The 15,011-nt window shown below is 42.3% G+C and overlaps 2 protein-coding genes across 3 annotated transcripts in view; both read left to right on the top strand.

Moving 5' to 3' along the window:
* Nucleotides 1–1,221: 1,221 nt before the first annotated feature.
* tsnax (translin-associated factor X) lies at nt 1,222–7,481 on the top strand. Of its 2 annotated transcripts, none has more exons than XM_079168543.1 (6): nt 1,222–1,540; nt 2,437–2,514; nt 2,640–2,754; nt 2,976–3,106; nt 6,283–6,392; nt 6,859–7,481. In XM_079168543.1, the coding sequence occupies exons 1-6, from the start codon at nt 1,525–1,527 to the stop codon at nt 7,234–7,236; spliced, it is 828 nt and encodes a 275-aa protein (XP_079024669.1). In that variant the 5' UTR covers nt 1,222–1,524; the 3' UTR covers nt 7,237–7,481. The 2 variants fall into 2 exon arrangements, with proteins under 2 accessions (XP_079024669.1, XP_079024668.1); XM_079168542.1 differs by having other exon boundaries at nt 6,283–6,404.
* A 4,515-nt stretch (nt 7,482–11,996) lies between these two features.
* The window catches only part of disc1 (DISC1 scaffold protein), a gene marked incomplete at its 5' end in the record, with an annotated part of 38,140 nt that continues 35,125 nt past the window's right edge, over nt 11,997–15,011 (top strand). The window contains one exon of the mRNA XM_079168884.1: nt 11,997–12,066. Coding sequence (XP_079025010.1) covers nt 11,997–12,066 — 70 coding nt within the window. The remainder of the gene's footprint in view (nt 12,067–15,011) is intronic.

The following is a 15,011-nucleotide window of genomic DNA, read 5'->3' as shown; positions in this document are numbered from 1 at the left end:
AATAAAAGTGGTAAAATGAAGGAAGCATATTTACATATAAGTGATATGAGTGGTTTTTTTGGGCAAAATATTGTAAATATGGAAATTGTGTCTGCACTACACAAAGGCAAGTGATGTAGGCTGGCAAAGTTTTGGCTTAGAGCATCGCTGACAAGTGCGACAAATGTTCTTCCTGCAGTAGCACAAAGTAGCTCGCTGCAGTTTGATTTCTAAAATCATGCATTACAAAAACAGTTGTTATAATTATGAATCATATGATGTATAAGTCGATAATGATATATCATATGATGTATCATTATCCACTGTATATTATAAAACATAAACTTATTTTGAGTAACAGAGTAATTGAGAAAAACCAGCAGGTCGAGAGCTCGAATATAAGAGCTTGAAGGGAGCACCTGAAGGCATCGTGATTGAACGTCAGTGTTGTGCCCTCATTCCTGGCTCGCATGTGTGAAATTCCTTTCACACAACAAAAGAATATTTTGCATAAAGATGTTGCGGGTTTTACATAGACTGATCAATGAGTTAGTGGGCGGTTATGAAGCTCGTGATTGCGCTTTATAGGGACTTTTAACGACCATCGGAATGCATATTGTAACACATTTTGATTAGATGTTTTTTTTAATGAAGCACCAACGTATGTTCGTCTGAATATACCATTATATACACTGATGTGGTTCAGTTACTGATCAAATAATAGAAACCGGTGATTGAATGACGGGGGGTGTGCTGTGCAGAGGCAAGGCGCAAGCTCAAGTTGGCACCAGACGTGTGGCACGTACACAGTCTGCAGGAGTCCCTGGAGGAGGGGTTACAGTAGAGAAGCGACTAATCTGATCAAGAAAGGTTGGATGAAACATACTTTAATAGCTACAAATGACATCGGCCAATCTAGGGTGGCAGTCTGGAGATTTCTGGTTGCCCAATCTGGGTTTTTACTTGAAACAGAGACTATTTTAGCTCCAAGGAGTGACACTTGCACGTGTCACTCCCCATTGAATACAGTTTACATAGGAATATGCCTATCAATTGTAAATATAGTTTCTGCAACAATTTATTTGTAAATGTTTTGAATTATTAAAAATGTTTCGCAAATATGACTTGAGTATGCTGGGGAAATACCGTAATAAAACAAATATCACATTATGATGTTACTACATCTCCCACAATGCATTGCCCGTTCCCTGCTACGTGTGTATACAGCGCAGAAGCCCCGCGAATAATGATGACCACATGGATGCCTGTTATTAAAAACGAGTAAACACGATTTCTTTCGCGTTGTGGGGTGTTTAGACTTTATTGGGCGATGGTAACTTTCATGTCTGAACGCATCTGTTTTGTCTGGTGCTCTTTGTAACCCCTGACGGGTGTAAAGCAGCGGTTTACGTTACTCTGCCTCGTTACAGTCGGTCGGCAGCACGGACTTGTGTTGCTAAAACAGTTCCATTAAATAACTTACAGCCCTAGACCGAGCTTATACTTGTTACATATATTTAAAGAAGACGTTTCAACACCGCAGGCATGAATAGGCGAGAAGGTAAGTCCACTTTTGAGACTCTACTAAGAGTAGCAACGTTTTTAGGTTGTTGTCGGTTGTTGTCATCAACGTGGTAACTCCAGTAAAACGTGTCGTTAATAAAGTAGTTAGCTTACATTGACACGCTGTGTGCTATGCTAGCTGTAAACACTGAACGGTAGAGACATGATTCGTGTATTGCTCCACTCTTTTTACAGCACTGCTAACCGAGTTTCTTTATGTGTTAGTCCTAGCACCGTAGGGGCTGCAATGATCAATTATCCTCATTGCTGATGCAACAGACCGCTGTTTTCTCGTTTAATTCATTAATGATTTGGTCTGCAAAAGGTGTGACTAGAAAACAATGCCGCAAACCCAAAGTTAGTCTCCAAATAGCTAAGTTAGCTAGTCGCTTAATTATCGTAGAAAACTAATAAACTAGGCGATAAAACGTTACATAAACCAATGATTTATTTAGGGGGACATTTGTGATTCAAAACTGCATTAAACGATGAAACTATTATCAAAATTGTTGCAATTATTACATTTCATTTGTATCAGTTATTTGCTTCAGTTCTACAATTCCCACAAGGCATCTCTGTACTGGTGTCTTTTGTTAGTCCCCCATGCTGTATGCACACCTTGTGTGTGTGTGTGTGTGTGTGTGTGTGTGTGTGTGTGTGTGTGTCAAAGCTTCTTATCCACCGTTTGTTACACAGACCTTTACATGTAGTCTTTAAGTCTACAGCTCAAGTCTAAATACTGCTGGTAACATCCGGGTAAATATGACTAAACATGTCTCCATGTACCAAATCGGTGGAGTGCCTCTCTGATTTGCCAAGACCAGTTTAGAGAAAGTGACTTTTATCATTGAAGACGAGCTGCAGCTTCACCGGACTCTTTCTCCCTCCTGTCAGGTGAAGGATGTCCCCGGAGAAACGCTGATGCGGTGCAGGATGCCAACTCATCCTCACCTGTCATTGCTGCTTTCAAAGGTAACTGCATCCTCAGCATTTTCACGACTTTCTCCACCCAAATGTTCTGCTGTCATTTCATTTGTGTTAAGACATTATCACTCAAACTAACTTTTTTTTTTGTTTTTCCTTCCTCCTGTCTTAAGTTTTCCAACAAGAGCTCGACACCAAACACGACAAACATGAGCGTCTCGTTAAGATCAGTCGAGACGTCACCATCGAAAGCAAGAGGACCATTTTTCTTTTACATAGAGTGACCAGGTATATACTGTCGTAACACCAGTTTGGAACGTGTTATAGGATTTCTCGCTTTATTTCTTGCTAATTTGATGATTGACAAGTTGTTTTTTTTCCAGTTTCAAGAGACGGTTGTTTGAATAACGCAATGCAACTTCTGCTTTAGAGATAATTTTAAAGCAACGTGTATCTTGCAAACTTTGCATTTCTAATGTGTATTCTGTGTGTTCTCCCGGGGCTGGAAGTGTACCAAATGCAGATGATATTCTGAAAGAAGCAGACGTGAAACTGGATGCAGTCAGGCAGAAAATTGGTCAAATTGCCGAAGAACTCAGAGGAGAGGACATCTTTCAGTTTCACAGAGCTTTCACAGCAGGTGAGTTTCCAGTTTTTCGTGAGAGTGCATGTAAAAATGTTCACGGTTAAGTTTTATTTTATAAAAACACGTGATGTAAAGACTTAAAAATGAGCAGAAAATACTTTTGGTTCTTTTCAAAAAATCTTTGATAGGTTTATATCCAGTTAATGAGAAACCTATGAATATTCTAGCATACATTAGCAGCTAGGAAATAGAGCCATGTACAATAAAGCAACAAGCAAACGTTTTTGCCACTCTAGTGGTGTAGCTGTAGGGATGGTTGTGTGTCCACTTTAGTCCAGATTGAAATATCTCAACGACATTTTGCACAAACATTCATGTCCCCCTCGGGTTGCTGCTGAACACCAGCATGTTCAGCTCAAAGGACTGCTGACATTACAGCCTCACAGAGCCACATGGCTGAAGACACTTACTGTGTCCTCCAATACCCATAATACCATACTATTTAGTATGCCAGAAATACATTTGGTATGTCCCAATATATAGTATGTCAAATGCAGAAAATACCAGAATGACCTATTGCATCCGGTGTCATTTTGCAGTATGCGAGCCAGCATGCTTTTCTGGCTATTCTGACCCACAATCCTGTGTGCGCAGCAATCTATGAGCAAGAGGGTCAAAGGTCAAGGTGCCATGTTATGAAGTAGTTTGTCCAAATCGACAGTTCGTACTTCGCAAGGGCAGCTGCAGTACGTACTAACAGTAAAAATGAAAAAGTATGCGACTTGGAACGCAGTGTCAGGAATTGCACCATATATATATATATATATATATATATATATATATATATATATATATATATATAATTCATTTCAATATATTGCATACAAATATATCATTCATTTCATAAATCTGTCTCAGTTTTATACAGTAATTCTGATCTTATTCACCTTCTGTGCAAAGAGTCCTAGTTGTCCTGCATTCTAATCTCCCATTAGCACATCATTTTACTACAATGACTTGATCACATGCTGTTCAATCCTATCTCTCATGCTAAACGAGGCCCACCTTGTGTAGCTGAGTAATGCATAAAGTCTGGCATTCATTTCTTTAAATGTAATAATAAATTCCTTATTTGAGAAACGAGCTCCACGAAGGGGCCGTAGTCCCAAAACGTAATTAGGCCCTCTGCTGGACTGGGATCCCCTGAGTCGTCCTCTTTGTGCATTCGGTTTGTTGCAAAGTCACTGACAGTATGAGAGCGTGACCTTGATGCAGGCCTGGATGTGATAGACGCGCCCTGATAAAACTCTGATCAACTTGTTTTCCCACTAGCATCAATATCAGTTTTTGTTAGCGTAGCCAACGTGTCTGCGGCGTTCAGAGAAAACCATTACAGGGAGCGAGGGTGAGCCGTTATCTAGCAGCTGGGGAAGTCATTTTTAGATTGCGGTCACTCATGAATCACCACTGCAACATCGGCGACGTGACCAGTGGCAGTTCCCACCAATTAGACGCTTCATCCCCCCCCCCCTTTTTTTATCGTTTTTATTAGATTGAGACTGGGCTCGCTGCTCGGCCTCTCCAGATAATCTTGGCTGGACCAGAAGTCTCCAGGCCTGTGTAATGAGTCTGCCTTTTTGTTGTTGTTGTTGTTGATATATATAAAGACCATCAACGATGTTGTGGGCTAAATCTGAACTAATTGCCACTGATAACAGGGCAGCGCGGCTCCCTGATAAGCTCTTCAGCTTGACCCAGCTAGCAGCTTTGAGACGGTGCAAACACAAATATACCGGCAGGGCTTTTTTCCCCAGAGTTCACCCGCAGCTCAGTGAACCACTCGGTGGTCAAACATTGAGCTCAATTAATCTGTAAATCATCTGTGGCCATGAATACATGTTTATTATAACTACTGATCCAGTCAGGCCTCAACTTTTCCAACAGCTGTGCCAGTAAAATCTCTTTTCCTTGAGTCATTGTTTAGACATCTACCTCTATCTTTGTTTCGCAGTCCAGTGACCGAAGGTAACCTCTGCTTCAGACTAAATAACACAAACAGCTCCTGGCAGGAAACTCAGGAACTAACTCTGCCTGCCTCAAAGCCTGTGTCACCTTTTCATGTCATTTCCTGTCCCTCTTAGATTCACTCTGAGCCCACTGGCAATGTTTAGATGTTTGCTTTCTGTTGATAAAGGTTATGGAAAATGTGTCAAACGGCTACTAGTACTTTCTACATGAGAATATGATATGGTCCCTCTTGTAAGCAGTTCATTTAAAGCCCATGACTGTCAATATTAACTAAGTATTTCTCCATAACAGTAAATATGAATGGCTTAATAAGCAAAACATGTTCTGAAAAAAACAAAAACAGATCACCTAAATTTAAAAAGTTAATTAATTTAATAATAAATAATAATACAATGTACCTCACTCTACTTACCAAGGGCACATCAGGTGCACTGCAGAGTTCCCTGAGCCAAAAATAGCACAGAGATGCTGCGGATGTAAAACGCAGTCAGTTCACAGATGGTTGGTAAGAATGTAAATGAACGCGTGTCCACGCAGTGTTGATTTACAATGACAGAAATGTATCTTTGGAAACAACCAAACCTTTCAGAGTTTGGCAGAATAAGTGTCTAAGCGGGACCCCATCGCTCAGAGTAAGACACTGATTGAAATCATATTTTTGGGGGTCCTTTCAAAATTCATCATGACTAAGCTCTGAAGTCAAGTCAGGACGAATGAGGTGGAGATGAATCACGTTCTCTTCTCGCCTCTCTGTAGCGCGCTGCGGTTCACTACGCTGAGATAGGAGGCTCCCCCTTTTGAAGTTCAATTGCCGTTCCGAAAGTAAACTTCAGACACAAAGTCTTCCGTCCTGTGATTATTTGATAGTTGTTTACACGGGGCCAGAAAACAAATGAGGTCATCGCAGCTCGCTACAAAAAAAAAGTGACCACAATCAAAACGACAGCGACAGGAAACCGGTTTTATGAGTCATTATCTACATCTAGGATCTACACTGTGCAGATACCATGTAGTGTTTATACACACTCTACGTGCTGTGCTCATCTGATACACAGTTGACCTCCTCTTTTTTTAGTAATAGTGATTATTAGTAAATCTCAAACATCTCAACACTTCAAGCATTTAGGTTCGACAGCCGGAGCAGTGAAATATGTGGATGTATTGCGTTGGAGGACCATTTCAACTTGATTTCATGCATTTAGGAATCCAGGAGTATGTGGAGGCCGTGTCTTTCCTGCACTACATCCGCCATCGCAGCCTCATCAGCCTGGAGGAGATCAACGCCAGTCTGGTGTTCATGAGACCGGAGAAGGTAGATGACAAGGTAACTTTAAAGAAGCTGCATGCACTAGGGTTCGTTTTGTCTTCTCATGTAGAGTAGCAAAACCATCTCAGTATTGGCTGCAGTACGGAGGTATGGCACACAAAGGCAACATTGGGTGTTACCTTGTACCACAATTATAAACATTATGTGTCAATATGTCACTTTCTCCACTCAGCCGGCTATTTTTCGAAGACGACGGGTTCCCGTTGATGCAGGCAAAATTGCTTGAACCTCAATATTTTGGAGTGAAAGCATCATCACCGTGCTTGAGAGAAATTGCATTTTGTTTATTTGAAGCCCGGGCCGAAGCAGAGGGAGACAACATAACAATCCCATTTTGCAAATCCTGCCGGGAGAAGAATTTCTAGGCACAATCTGTCTAAAAGCAATCATCCCTAAAAGTATTTGTAATCTCCGTCTCGTTCTATTCTTTCTCGTCGTGTTTTCATCTCAGGGCTCAGCCGAAGCGCCGCAGACGGGCGGTCCGGTCCTGACCTTCCAGGTGACGCCCTCCGACTACCTGCTCGGCGTGGCCGACCTGACCGGAGAGCTGATGCGCATGTGCATCAGCAGCGTGGGCAACGGTGACATCGACACGCCCTTCCAGCTGAGCCAGTTCCTGCGGCAGATCCACGACGGCTTCTCCTACATCGGCAACACGGGCCCGTACGAGGTGTCCAAGAAGCTGCACACGCTGCGACAGAGCCTGGGCAAAGTGGAGGACGCCTGCTACGCCCTGCGCGTCCGCGGCTCGGAAATCCCCAAACACATGTTGGCCGACGTGTTCTCCAGCAGGACCGTGCACCTCGACACCGAGGAAGGAGTGGTTTAAGTCCCGCGCAGCCTCTGCAACGTTGTTCACGATCTCTGTGGTGTCATTGTCCACTTTAGTTGTGCTCCAGTTTGATGTTTATGTATTTTTAATGGGGTTTGACGAACGTTTGATTACGGTTCGTGACATGCTTGTTAATTTTGTTTTTATTATTTTAATAAAAACTGTTACAATAGACTGGATTATTTTTCTTTGATAAGGATCTGATGACTTCAGTTGTTTTTGCATGAATAAAAGTTCTGTGCCAAATATGCCATGCTCTCCCAGTCTTTATGCCGCTTTGATAATGTGTGTTTATTTTTATTTTGCTCTCTGCCCTCCCCTCTCTATCACACACCGATAATCTAAGGTAGAACCATTGGCTGCTTGCACACACTGCATACTGTGTGGAGGAGGATCATGTGACCTTTGTACGTTGTACGTGCCTGTTCTCTGGAAGGCACACACTCCCACACACAACCCATTACTTCCTTATTCTACCCTCTCTTAACAGTCCTGACCACTGTGATGACATTAATTCATAATACGGTTTTGAGCATGCTGAGAAATATTCCTGGCAGAGAACCGATACGCTCCTGCTATTTTCCCATCTGATGGTGGTAATTATTACCATTCAGATAGACAATGCTGCTGTGTTCATAGATGGCCTCAGAGTAATGCCTGCATAGTCTATGATGAGTCAGAGTTAATTTAAGAGAAAGTGTAACTTGTGAGTCTACTGCAACATGACCTATGTAGGTTTTCCTCTTTCTGTTCTGAAGCAGCTGTTGTGTTTCACGGCCTGCAATCACTCATCTCTCATAACGTGGTGCTTTAGGATGAAACATATCTGTCTCCGATTAATTCAGCTTCATGTATAAAGATGTTAGGCATTTGTTATTCAACCACAAAGAAGATCATCTGTCATGTCACTGCTCTTGGTGTTCTATTGGCAGTGAGAGAGTGAGTTTTAATTCTCTGCCACCTTGTGGTTAATATCAGTACTACAAATGGATAACTTGAATCTTCAGCATAAAACTGAAAAACATTTTGTAGAAATAAGATCTTATTTAATTAAAATACTGCGAATTAAAATGATATTTTTTTTATGTCTTTTATGTCTGATTAATTTGAATTTTATTAAGGTAGTCAGAGACAGAAAGACTGGCTGGTTTGTTACTTTTGTCAGGTGTGTAAATCAACTAGGCAGTCCAATCAAGGAACACAAATGTGATGGTATGTATTTAATGTATATTTAAACATTATTCAAATGAGTCTTATAAAGGCTCTGTGCACATGCTTACTACCCAGTTTGTTTATTTCAAAGAAATTCAAATGTAAAAGAAACATTTTATGTGTCGCATAAGAGAACTATCACAGCCTGTATACAAAGAATACAAATATAACGTTTTAAACAGCAAATAAGAGGTCATGACCTAAATAAAGGTTAATTCACAACTGAGCATTTAGTGACAGGAAGCTGCAACATGGACATGGTTAACCCAGACGTGACAGCACAGGTGTAATTAACAACACTAACGAGGGCTGCATTACATCTAGGTGCTCTAGTACCAGACTTAATGTCACACCTGACCTGAATCAAGCCATCGTTAACGTTATTAGTTACAGCTGTGCATCTCTTGCTATGACAAGTCTGCAATGCAGAAATTAGCAATGTGGTAAGTTACACCTGTGTGAGACCAAAAAAAAAAATTCAAGCCACATTTCTTTTGCTATCAGTAACTATTTTAAAGTATGAAGCCGTACAGCTTGCAGCTGACTTCACAACCGCTCCAAAAAGAAAACATAATGGGTTTCAGGTCCAAGCCCACTCTCAAACATGCCTTCTATGTGCTGTGCGGTGGGATGTGACAACAAAGAAGGAGACTTAAATGTTTGCAGCAATTAAAAGGGAAAAGTGGACACCGGACGAAAGTTCCCAAACATAATACAATGTATAGCGAGCTAACATTAGCAAACCTAAGTGTTAGCCTGCTAAATTAGTACAGACGAATTCATGTAAACTTGCCTTTTTTAAATCAATGACATGTAAGAGACTTTTCAAACAAATCAATCAGGGTGAATCCCCATTCATTCAACACAGTTTCTAATCATATAGCAACCAGAGCCATAGCGTTAATTATGGTGCAAGATCCGAGATTGGAAGCATTTTGATTGCCTCTAAACGGCCCTCAACATGTCGACGCCAAGCCAGCGGCTCATAGCTAAGGATGCTAACAGCGCTAACATTACAAACAATGGCAGAAGTTCTGACAGAGCAGTTGAAGAGAGGTTTACCTGAGGGAAACCGGAGGGTTGGGTGTTTACGATTCCGCGATGATGGTGTCGGTCGGGCCGGCATTATCAGCTGTATGAGAGCAGAGCAGCAGACGTGAGCTGTCCGGTGTGGCCCACTAACGTGCACTAACATGCACTAAAAGCATGCATGACCCTATGTCAACATAGCAAGAAGAGGCTCAGATTACAACACACACACACACACACACACACACACACACACACACACACACACACACACACACACAGGGATAGCGACTTTATTCTCTGTTCAGGTAGACGTTACTCCACTATATCCTTTCCCAGCAGTTGTTTGCTGCTGTATTGATGTTTTTGACTGTTACAGCTCTTTTAATTTACATCTGAGTGCCTCCAGTACCAAAGGCAGTTGTGCACATTGCAACAAACACCAGATAAGGACATGTTAAACATGTAGCAGCAACATATTCATCCTTCATACTCGCATAACGGGAAGGTCGTCTAAAAGCTCATTTCATTTTACATAAATGAAACACAATTCAAACACCAAGCAACCAAATGAGCACAAAGCAAAAACACAGATTCCACTGGTTACTTAAGTCTTCTTCACTTTATACAGCCATAACCACAACAAATTATGTTGAACCGTGGCTGTTTTGTGATTAAAAGTTGTGTTTACGTGCACGTCAACGCTGCTAATGGCTACTCCAATGTCTCTGGATTATGTCTGAGTCGATTCCATCCACATTCTCCATGTATTCATTTGCATGGAGGAAGATTTGCAGCTTTCCTCCAGCAACGAACAGCCCATCCTCAGTCTTCCATAACAAAACACAGTGTACGTCTCCATCTGGTGGATGAATCGTGGTACTGCACGCATCGTAAAAGTCGCATGACTGCACAGCGATGTTGGGTGCCCTCCTAGAATCCCTGCAGGGTAAATTTAAAATCCCATTCCAGTTCATTTAAAAAATTAAAGTCAAAATGCCTGCTGGGGAATAGGTTTTCAGGTTTTCAAAAAGTTCAAAAACCTTCCTTTTTTTTACAAAAAGATAGACATGCTGTCGGCGGATTCATTTAGCTTCCAATCATTAATACTTGACAGGTGATGGCACTAGATCGAACACATTTCAAACCTTTCTGCAACACATCTCTCTTGCCCTCGACAGTGTAGCCTAACTAAGTATGAAGGCTGCCCTCTGTTGTGTCGGCTGAACTGAGCTCTTTATCACGGAGTCTTAATCAGCCAGCCGCGCTGAATGAAAGGAACATTTGGATGTGTGGGAAGGAAGGATGAAAAGACTCTGCTCTATGTGGGGTCTCTTCTCATTCATTCCCTCGCTGCATGAACAAAGGAAGACTTTTGTTTTTACGTCAGGATGTTAGGGGCGTCTAAAAATATGCAAAAATAACATGCATTTTTGCACACGAACAATTACTTGACCTACATATTTTAAATACACTTGGGTAGTCTGTAAACATAGTGTAAACAGTGCAGGGACACATGTGTCCAAATATATGTCAAGTTATTCCATTTCATTGTTTGACACAATAGTTATTGAAACAATAATTTGTTGTGACTCTCATTGCGTCATTTTTATTCAATTTAAATGTGAACACCCCTAGTAGCTACCTTTACACGTTTAGAATGCTAAACAAAACACAATAATGCCAATTATAATAATGTTCATTCCAACTTTGTGCATTTGACATTGTAATAGTTTGTGACTTTAACAGAGTTGGAGGTCGTATGACTGCATGTTTTTCTATTTTAATATTTCATTTTTCCTCCACCAGCTGTAGCTGTAATGTTCTAACATGAATAAAGTGTGCATATGCGTATACACACAGAAACAGCAGCCGCTGACCCGGTGATGTGTCCGCCGCTGCATTCATAGGCTGACTGCTGTGGCGATGAGGCGGTCTGAAGGAGGTCTGAAGGAGTCAAATTCCTGAACACGTAGGAGCTCCCCGCGCTCCTCGCGCTGCTCCAACACGACGACGCACGACGCAGGGGCGCAACGAATAACGGATTACTGATCGCTCATCGATGAGACACAGATTTAAATTGAGTCGGCCTCTTCTGCCATTATGCTGCACCAAACCGTGGGATGTTTTTGTTCTTCCATTTCTCCACAAGAAACATGACATGAGGATCTTTTTTTTCTTCTTCTCGCCAGACCGTCTTGTTCATGCGCAACCCACTTGTTTGCCGCAGAGAAGAAATGTAAGACTCTAAAGTGCGAGTAGGCTATCAATACTGTCAGTAAATGTTTGTTATGGACAAAGGAGCGCGTGTGAAAAGCCGGTTTCACACGTCATTCCAAAGCGGGGAGAAAAAACAAAGCCTGGGTTCATTTTTCCACAACGGAAATGAGATCAGTTCCATTGGCTGGCTGCACTTCATCTAAAACATGGTCGATGTAACTCCATGTATGTACAGCAGCACCGGGATCTGATACTCGCGTACTTCTGCCCACACACAGCTTGTTGCTTGTGGGAAGATGTTTGCTGGACTGATGGGGCTGGAATGTCGGAGCAACCCTCTGCTTCACCACTGCGAAGTCATGGAAGGTAAAAAAAAAGGCTTTTTTTGGTTAAAACTTATCAACTGCTGTCAACAATCATCAGTAGCTTTTCAGCAGAAGGGACGACGATGAAGTCTGGATTGGATTCTCACCAGGAGCTATACACATTACTTTAGCATTATAGTCAAACATAGTCATTATGAAATGAAATAAGGGGGTAAGTCACTTACAATAAACTAAAGAGGAAAGAAATACACTAGCAGAGTCCTTACATGAGCGCGTGCACCGGGTTTGAATGTTGTATTCACTGCTGTTAACAGTGCCGGTCCAACTCATCCAAAACATGACCTTGTTATTTGCACTGTGAAGTTCAGTGTCACTGAATAAACAGGGTGGTTGGAGTCCTCCGGCTGGTTGTCCACACTGATACTCACTCACTGTTACATGAACTTTCTTTGATGATAGCGGCTCCGACCAGTCAGTGATGGTTGGTGATGAGTGACTTTCTACTCGTGGAAGGTTCTTCTCCCCTCTGAATATGTAGTCAATGTGGAGAGACATATGATGGCCCGTTGCATATTATCTCTCTTGCATAACTTACTTGCACAGACTACCACTACCTTTGCAATTTTAGTTTAATTAACATCTCACAAAAGCAACTTTCCTTGCAGAACAAATATCCCTTTTTTCAAACACATAGCTGGTGTTTATGTCACGCTACAAAGGACAGCTCGACATCTACTACTGTAAAACAGCTGGTAAGATTACTGACATTCATTATACAACACATTGTTAAATGTGTGTGACAATTCAGCATCTGAGAGAAAAGACCCGTTCTTTGTTACACTTTACACATTGTTGACATTTTGAACGTATCAAATGATCCTGATAAGTTATAAGCAGCTTCGGGTGATAAGGCCATGTCATGTGACAATTACTCATTCGGTATAATGGACGTCAAAATGTCAGTTCAATGTTAGCATTTAACTGTACTAGCAACAAATGAAATAGTATTTTAGGTTTGTTGGGTGTCAGTCTCCCGCTGCTGTACTGTCTCTTCACTCCACTCGGCTCAACTATTCTGTTTATGATCCTCGTGATCATACAGGAAGTGTGGAGCTGTTTTCTTATACAAGTATCACCAGAGCAGAGATTCAAATCTGGACTATCATACATTATAGTCCTGTTTCCTGTCAGCCATTATTATTATAGAAGGGCTTTTTTTTTTTTAGATTTACTTCTCGGTCACCATTGGTCATACTCATTGTCAAACAACTTTCATTTCCCTATTTCTGTTGCCGTGGTCGGTCACAAGTGGCGAGGTGTTGCACATCTGCCGAGCAGTGCTGCTTCTCAGGAGGCCGCTGACAAGCAGATTTGCTGGTGTGTGTGTGTGTGTGTGTGTGTGTGTCTCAGGGTGCTGAGCTTGTTCTCCAAACGTTTGTGTGTTTATGAGATCCTCTGCATTCCTCTGCTCTTTGGCCGAAGCACTTTCAGCAACCAATGGGATGCGTCGTTTAACCTACGGGCTCTGAGGAGGGCCTGTTTAACCCCCAAAGGTAAATAATCTAGCCTCCTCTGGCTGAGACGCTTTGGCTTTCCCACACTTTGTGCTCAACACGAGCAACGAGCTGCAATGAGAAAGCTGTTATTGTTGCAGTGGGATCGCTCGGCCCTCGCTGTTGGGTCTCCCTCTTGCTTATTTGCCGTTTCTGCTGGAATTCCTGTCAAACTATTTTAGCACAAAGCCTGGCAGGAAGCAGCAAATGACATACCTCTGAGGGGCTTCGACCCGAGATGTCGATGCCCCCCAAACACACACACACACACACACACACACAGACAATGGGCCCTGAGGCATTTCCTTCCCCTTTACTGAGAAGAGCTGTCTTTGTGTAATCGTAGCATGACGAGGATACAGTACCACTTTCCATCAGCGGGTGCTTCCCCTTTTCCTTCTTTGACTCTCTTGAGTGCGCTCCACAGTCTATCTTGGCCTCACCAGATGGTGGACGGTTGTGTTTGGTACCTACGGAGAGTGTTGGGTTTCTTGGATTGGTTATGGAACAGTGGCCACGTCTGTAGAGAAACACTAATGGAGCCGTACGCAACCTGAGCCTTAGTGTGGACAGAAGCCATACAGCACAATGGGAACGCCCCTGTGTTGCTCTCACTGCCAATCAACTGAAACTGACATCCCAACTCTCCCTTAAAGCCGTGTCTTTTGATGTCTCTTCCTCTCCAGTCACATAGGATCACTGGAGGATCATGGGGGGGGGGGGGGGGTAGTGGTCATGGTTTGTTTGATGCCCTGAATATAGCTAGAAACAGAATACCTGAGCATTGAGGAGAAAAGTGTCAATGCAATGTGATGTCCTTACAAGGTACACATGTGTTTGATTGTAACTAATGTATAATCGTGTCATTAAGAGTAACAGGGTTTTACAATGACGGTAGTCTGAATGCCCCCAGTGTTCTCAGTACAAAAGTCTGTGTGTGTGTGTGTGTGTGTGTGTGTGTGCATGTGGGAAGAGAAAATTGAGAGCCAGAAGTGAAGGAGGGCGCGACGCAGCTGTACACAAAGGGGCTTTTGATCCCCAACCTTTCAGCCTGTCTCCGTCTCTGAATCCTACATGTTACATGTATTAATCCCGTGGAGCTGCAGCAGGTGTCCCGCTCTGAACTCTGATGTTCTATCACTTCTTCTCATCGCTCGGGTTGGCATATAATGATATCTTAACATGTCATTGGAACAGTCACAATATGAGGTAAATTAGTAACATTATTAAGGACATGGGCTGCATGTTTCTTTGCACCTTTTCTGCTGTGCAAACACAAGTGAAACTTTTCCCAAACGTTTTCACACACTAGAGATAAGGACCTTCCCACAATGTAGACGGTGAACCTGAGAGAACGATTGGCTTATTGATTTCTGCTTGATCAGCTTTGTTTCCTGTCTTCCCTGTCACTAGTCTGCCCATCTTGTATTTA

The sequence above is a fragment of the Pholis gunnellus genome (genome assembly GCF_910591455.1).
Source record: "Pholis gunnellus genome assembly, chromosome: 11".
NCBI lineage: Eukaryota > Metazoa > Chordata > Actinopteri > Perciformes > Pholidae > Pholis > Pholis gunnellus.
The sequence above is the reverse complement of the archived record's forward strand: the minus strand, read 5'-3'. Positions and strand labels throughout refer to the sequence as shown.

Coding starts and splice junctions, on each gene's coding strand:
- tsnax (XM_079168542.1), top strand. Junction 2,755..2,975: donor CTTTTACATAGAGTGACCAG/GTATATACTGTC, acceptor CGGGGCTGGAAG/TGTACCAAATGCAGATGATA. Junction 3,107..6,282: donor TCACAGAGCTTTCACAGCAG/GTGAGTTTCCAG, acceptor TCATGCATTTAG/GAATCCAGGAGTATGTGGAG.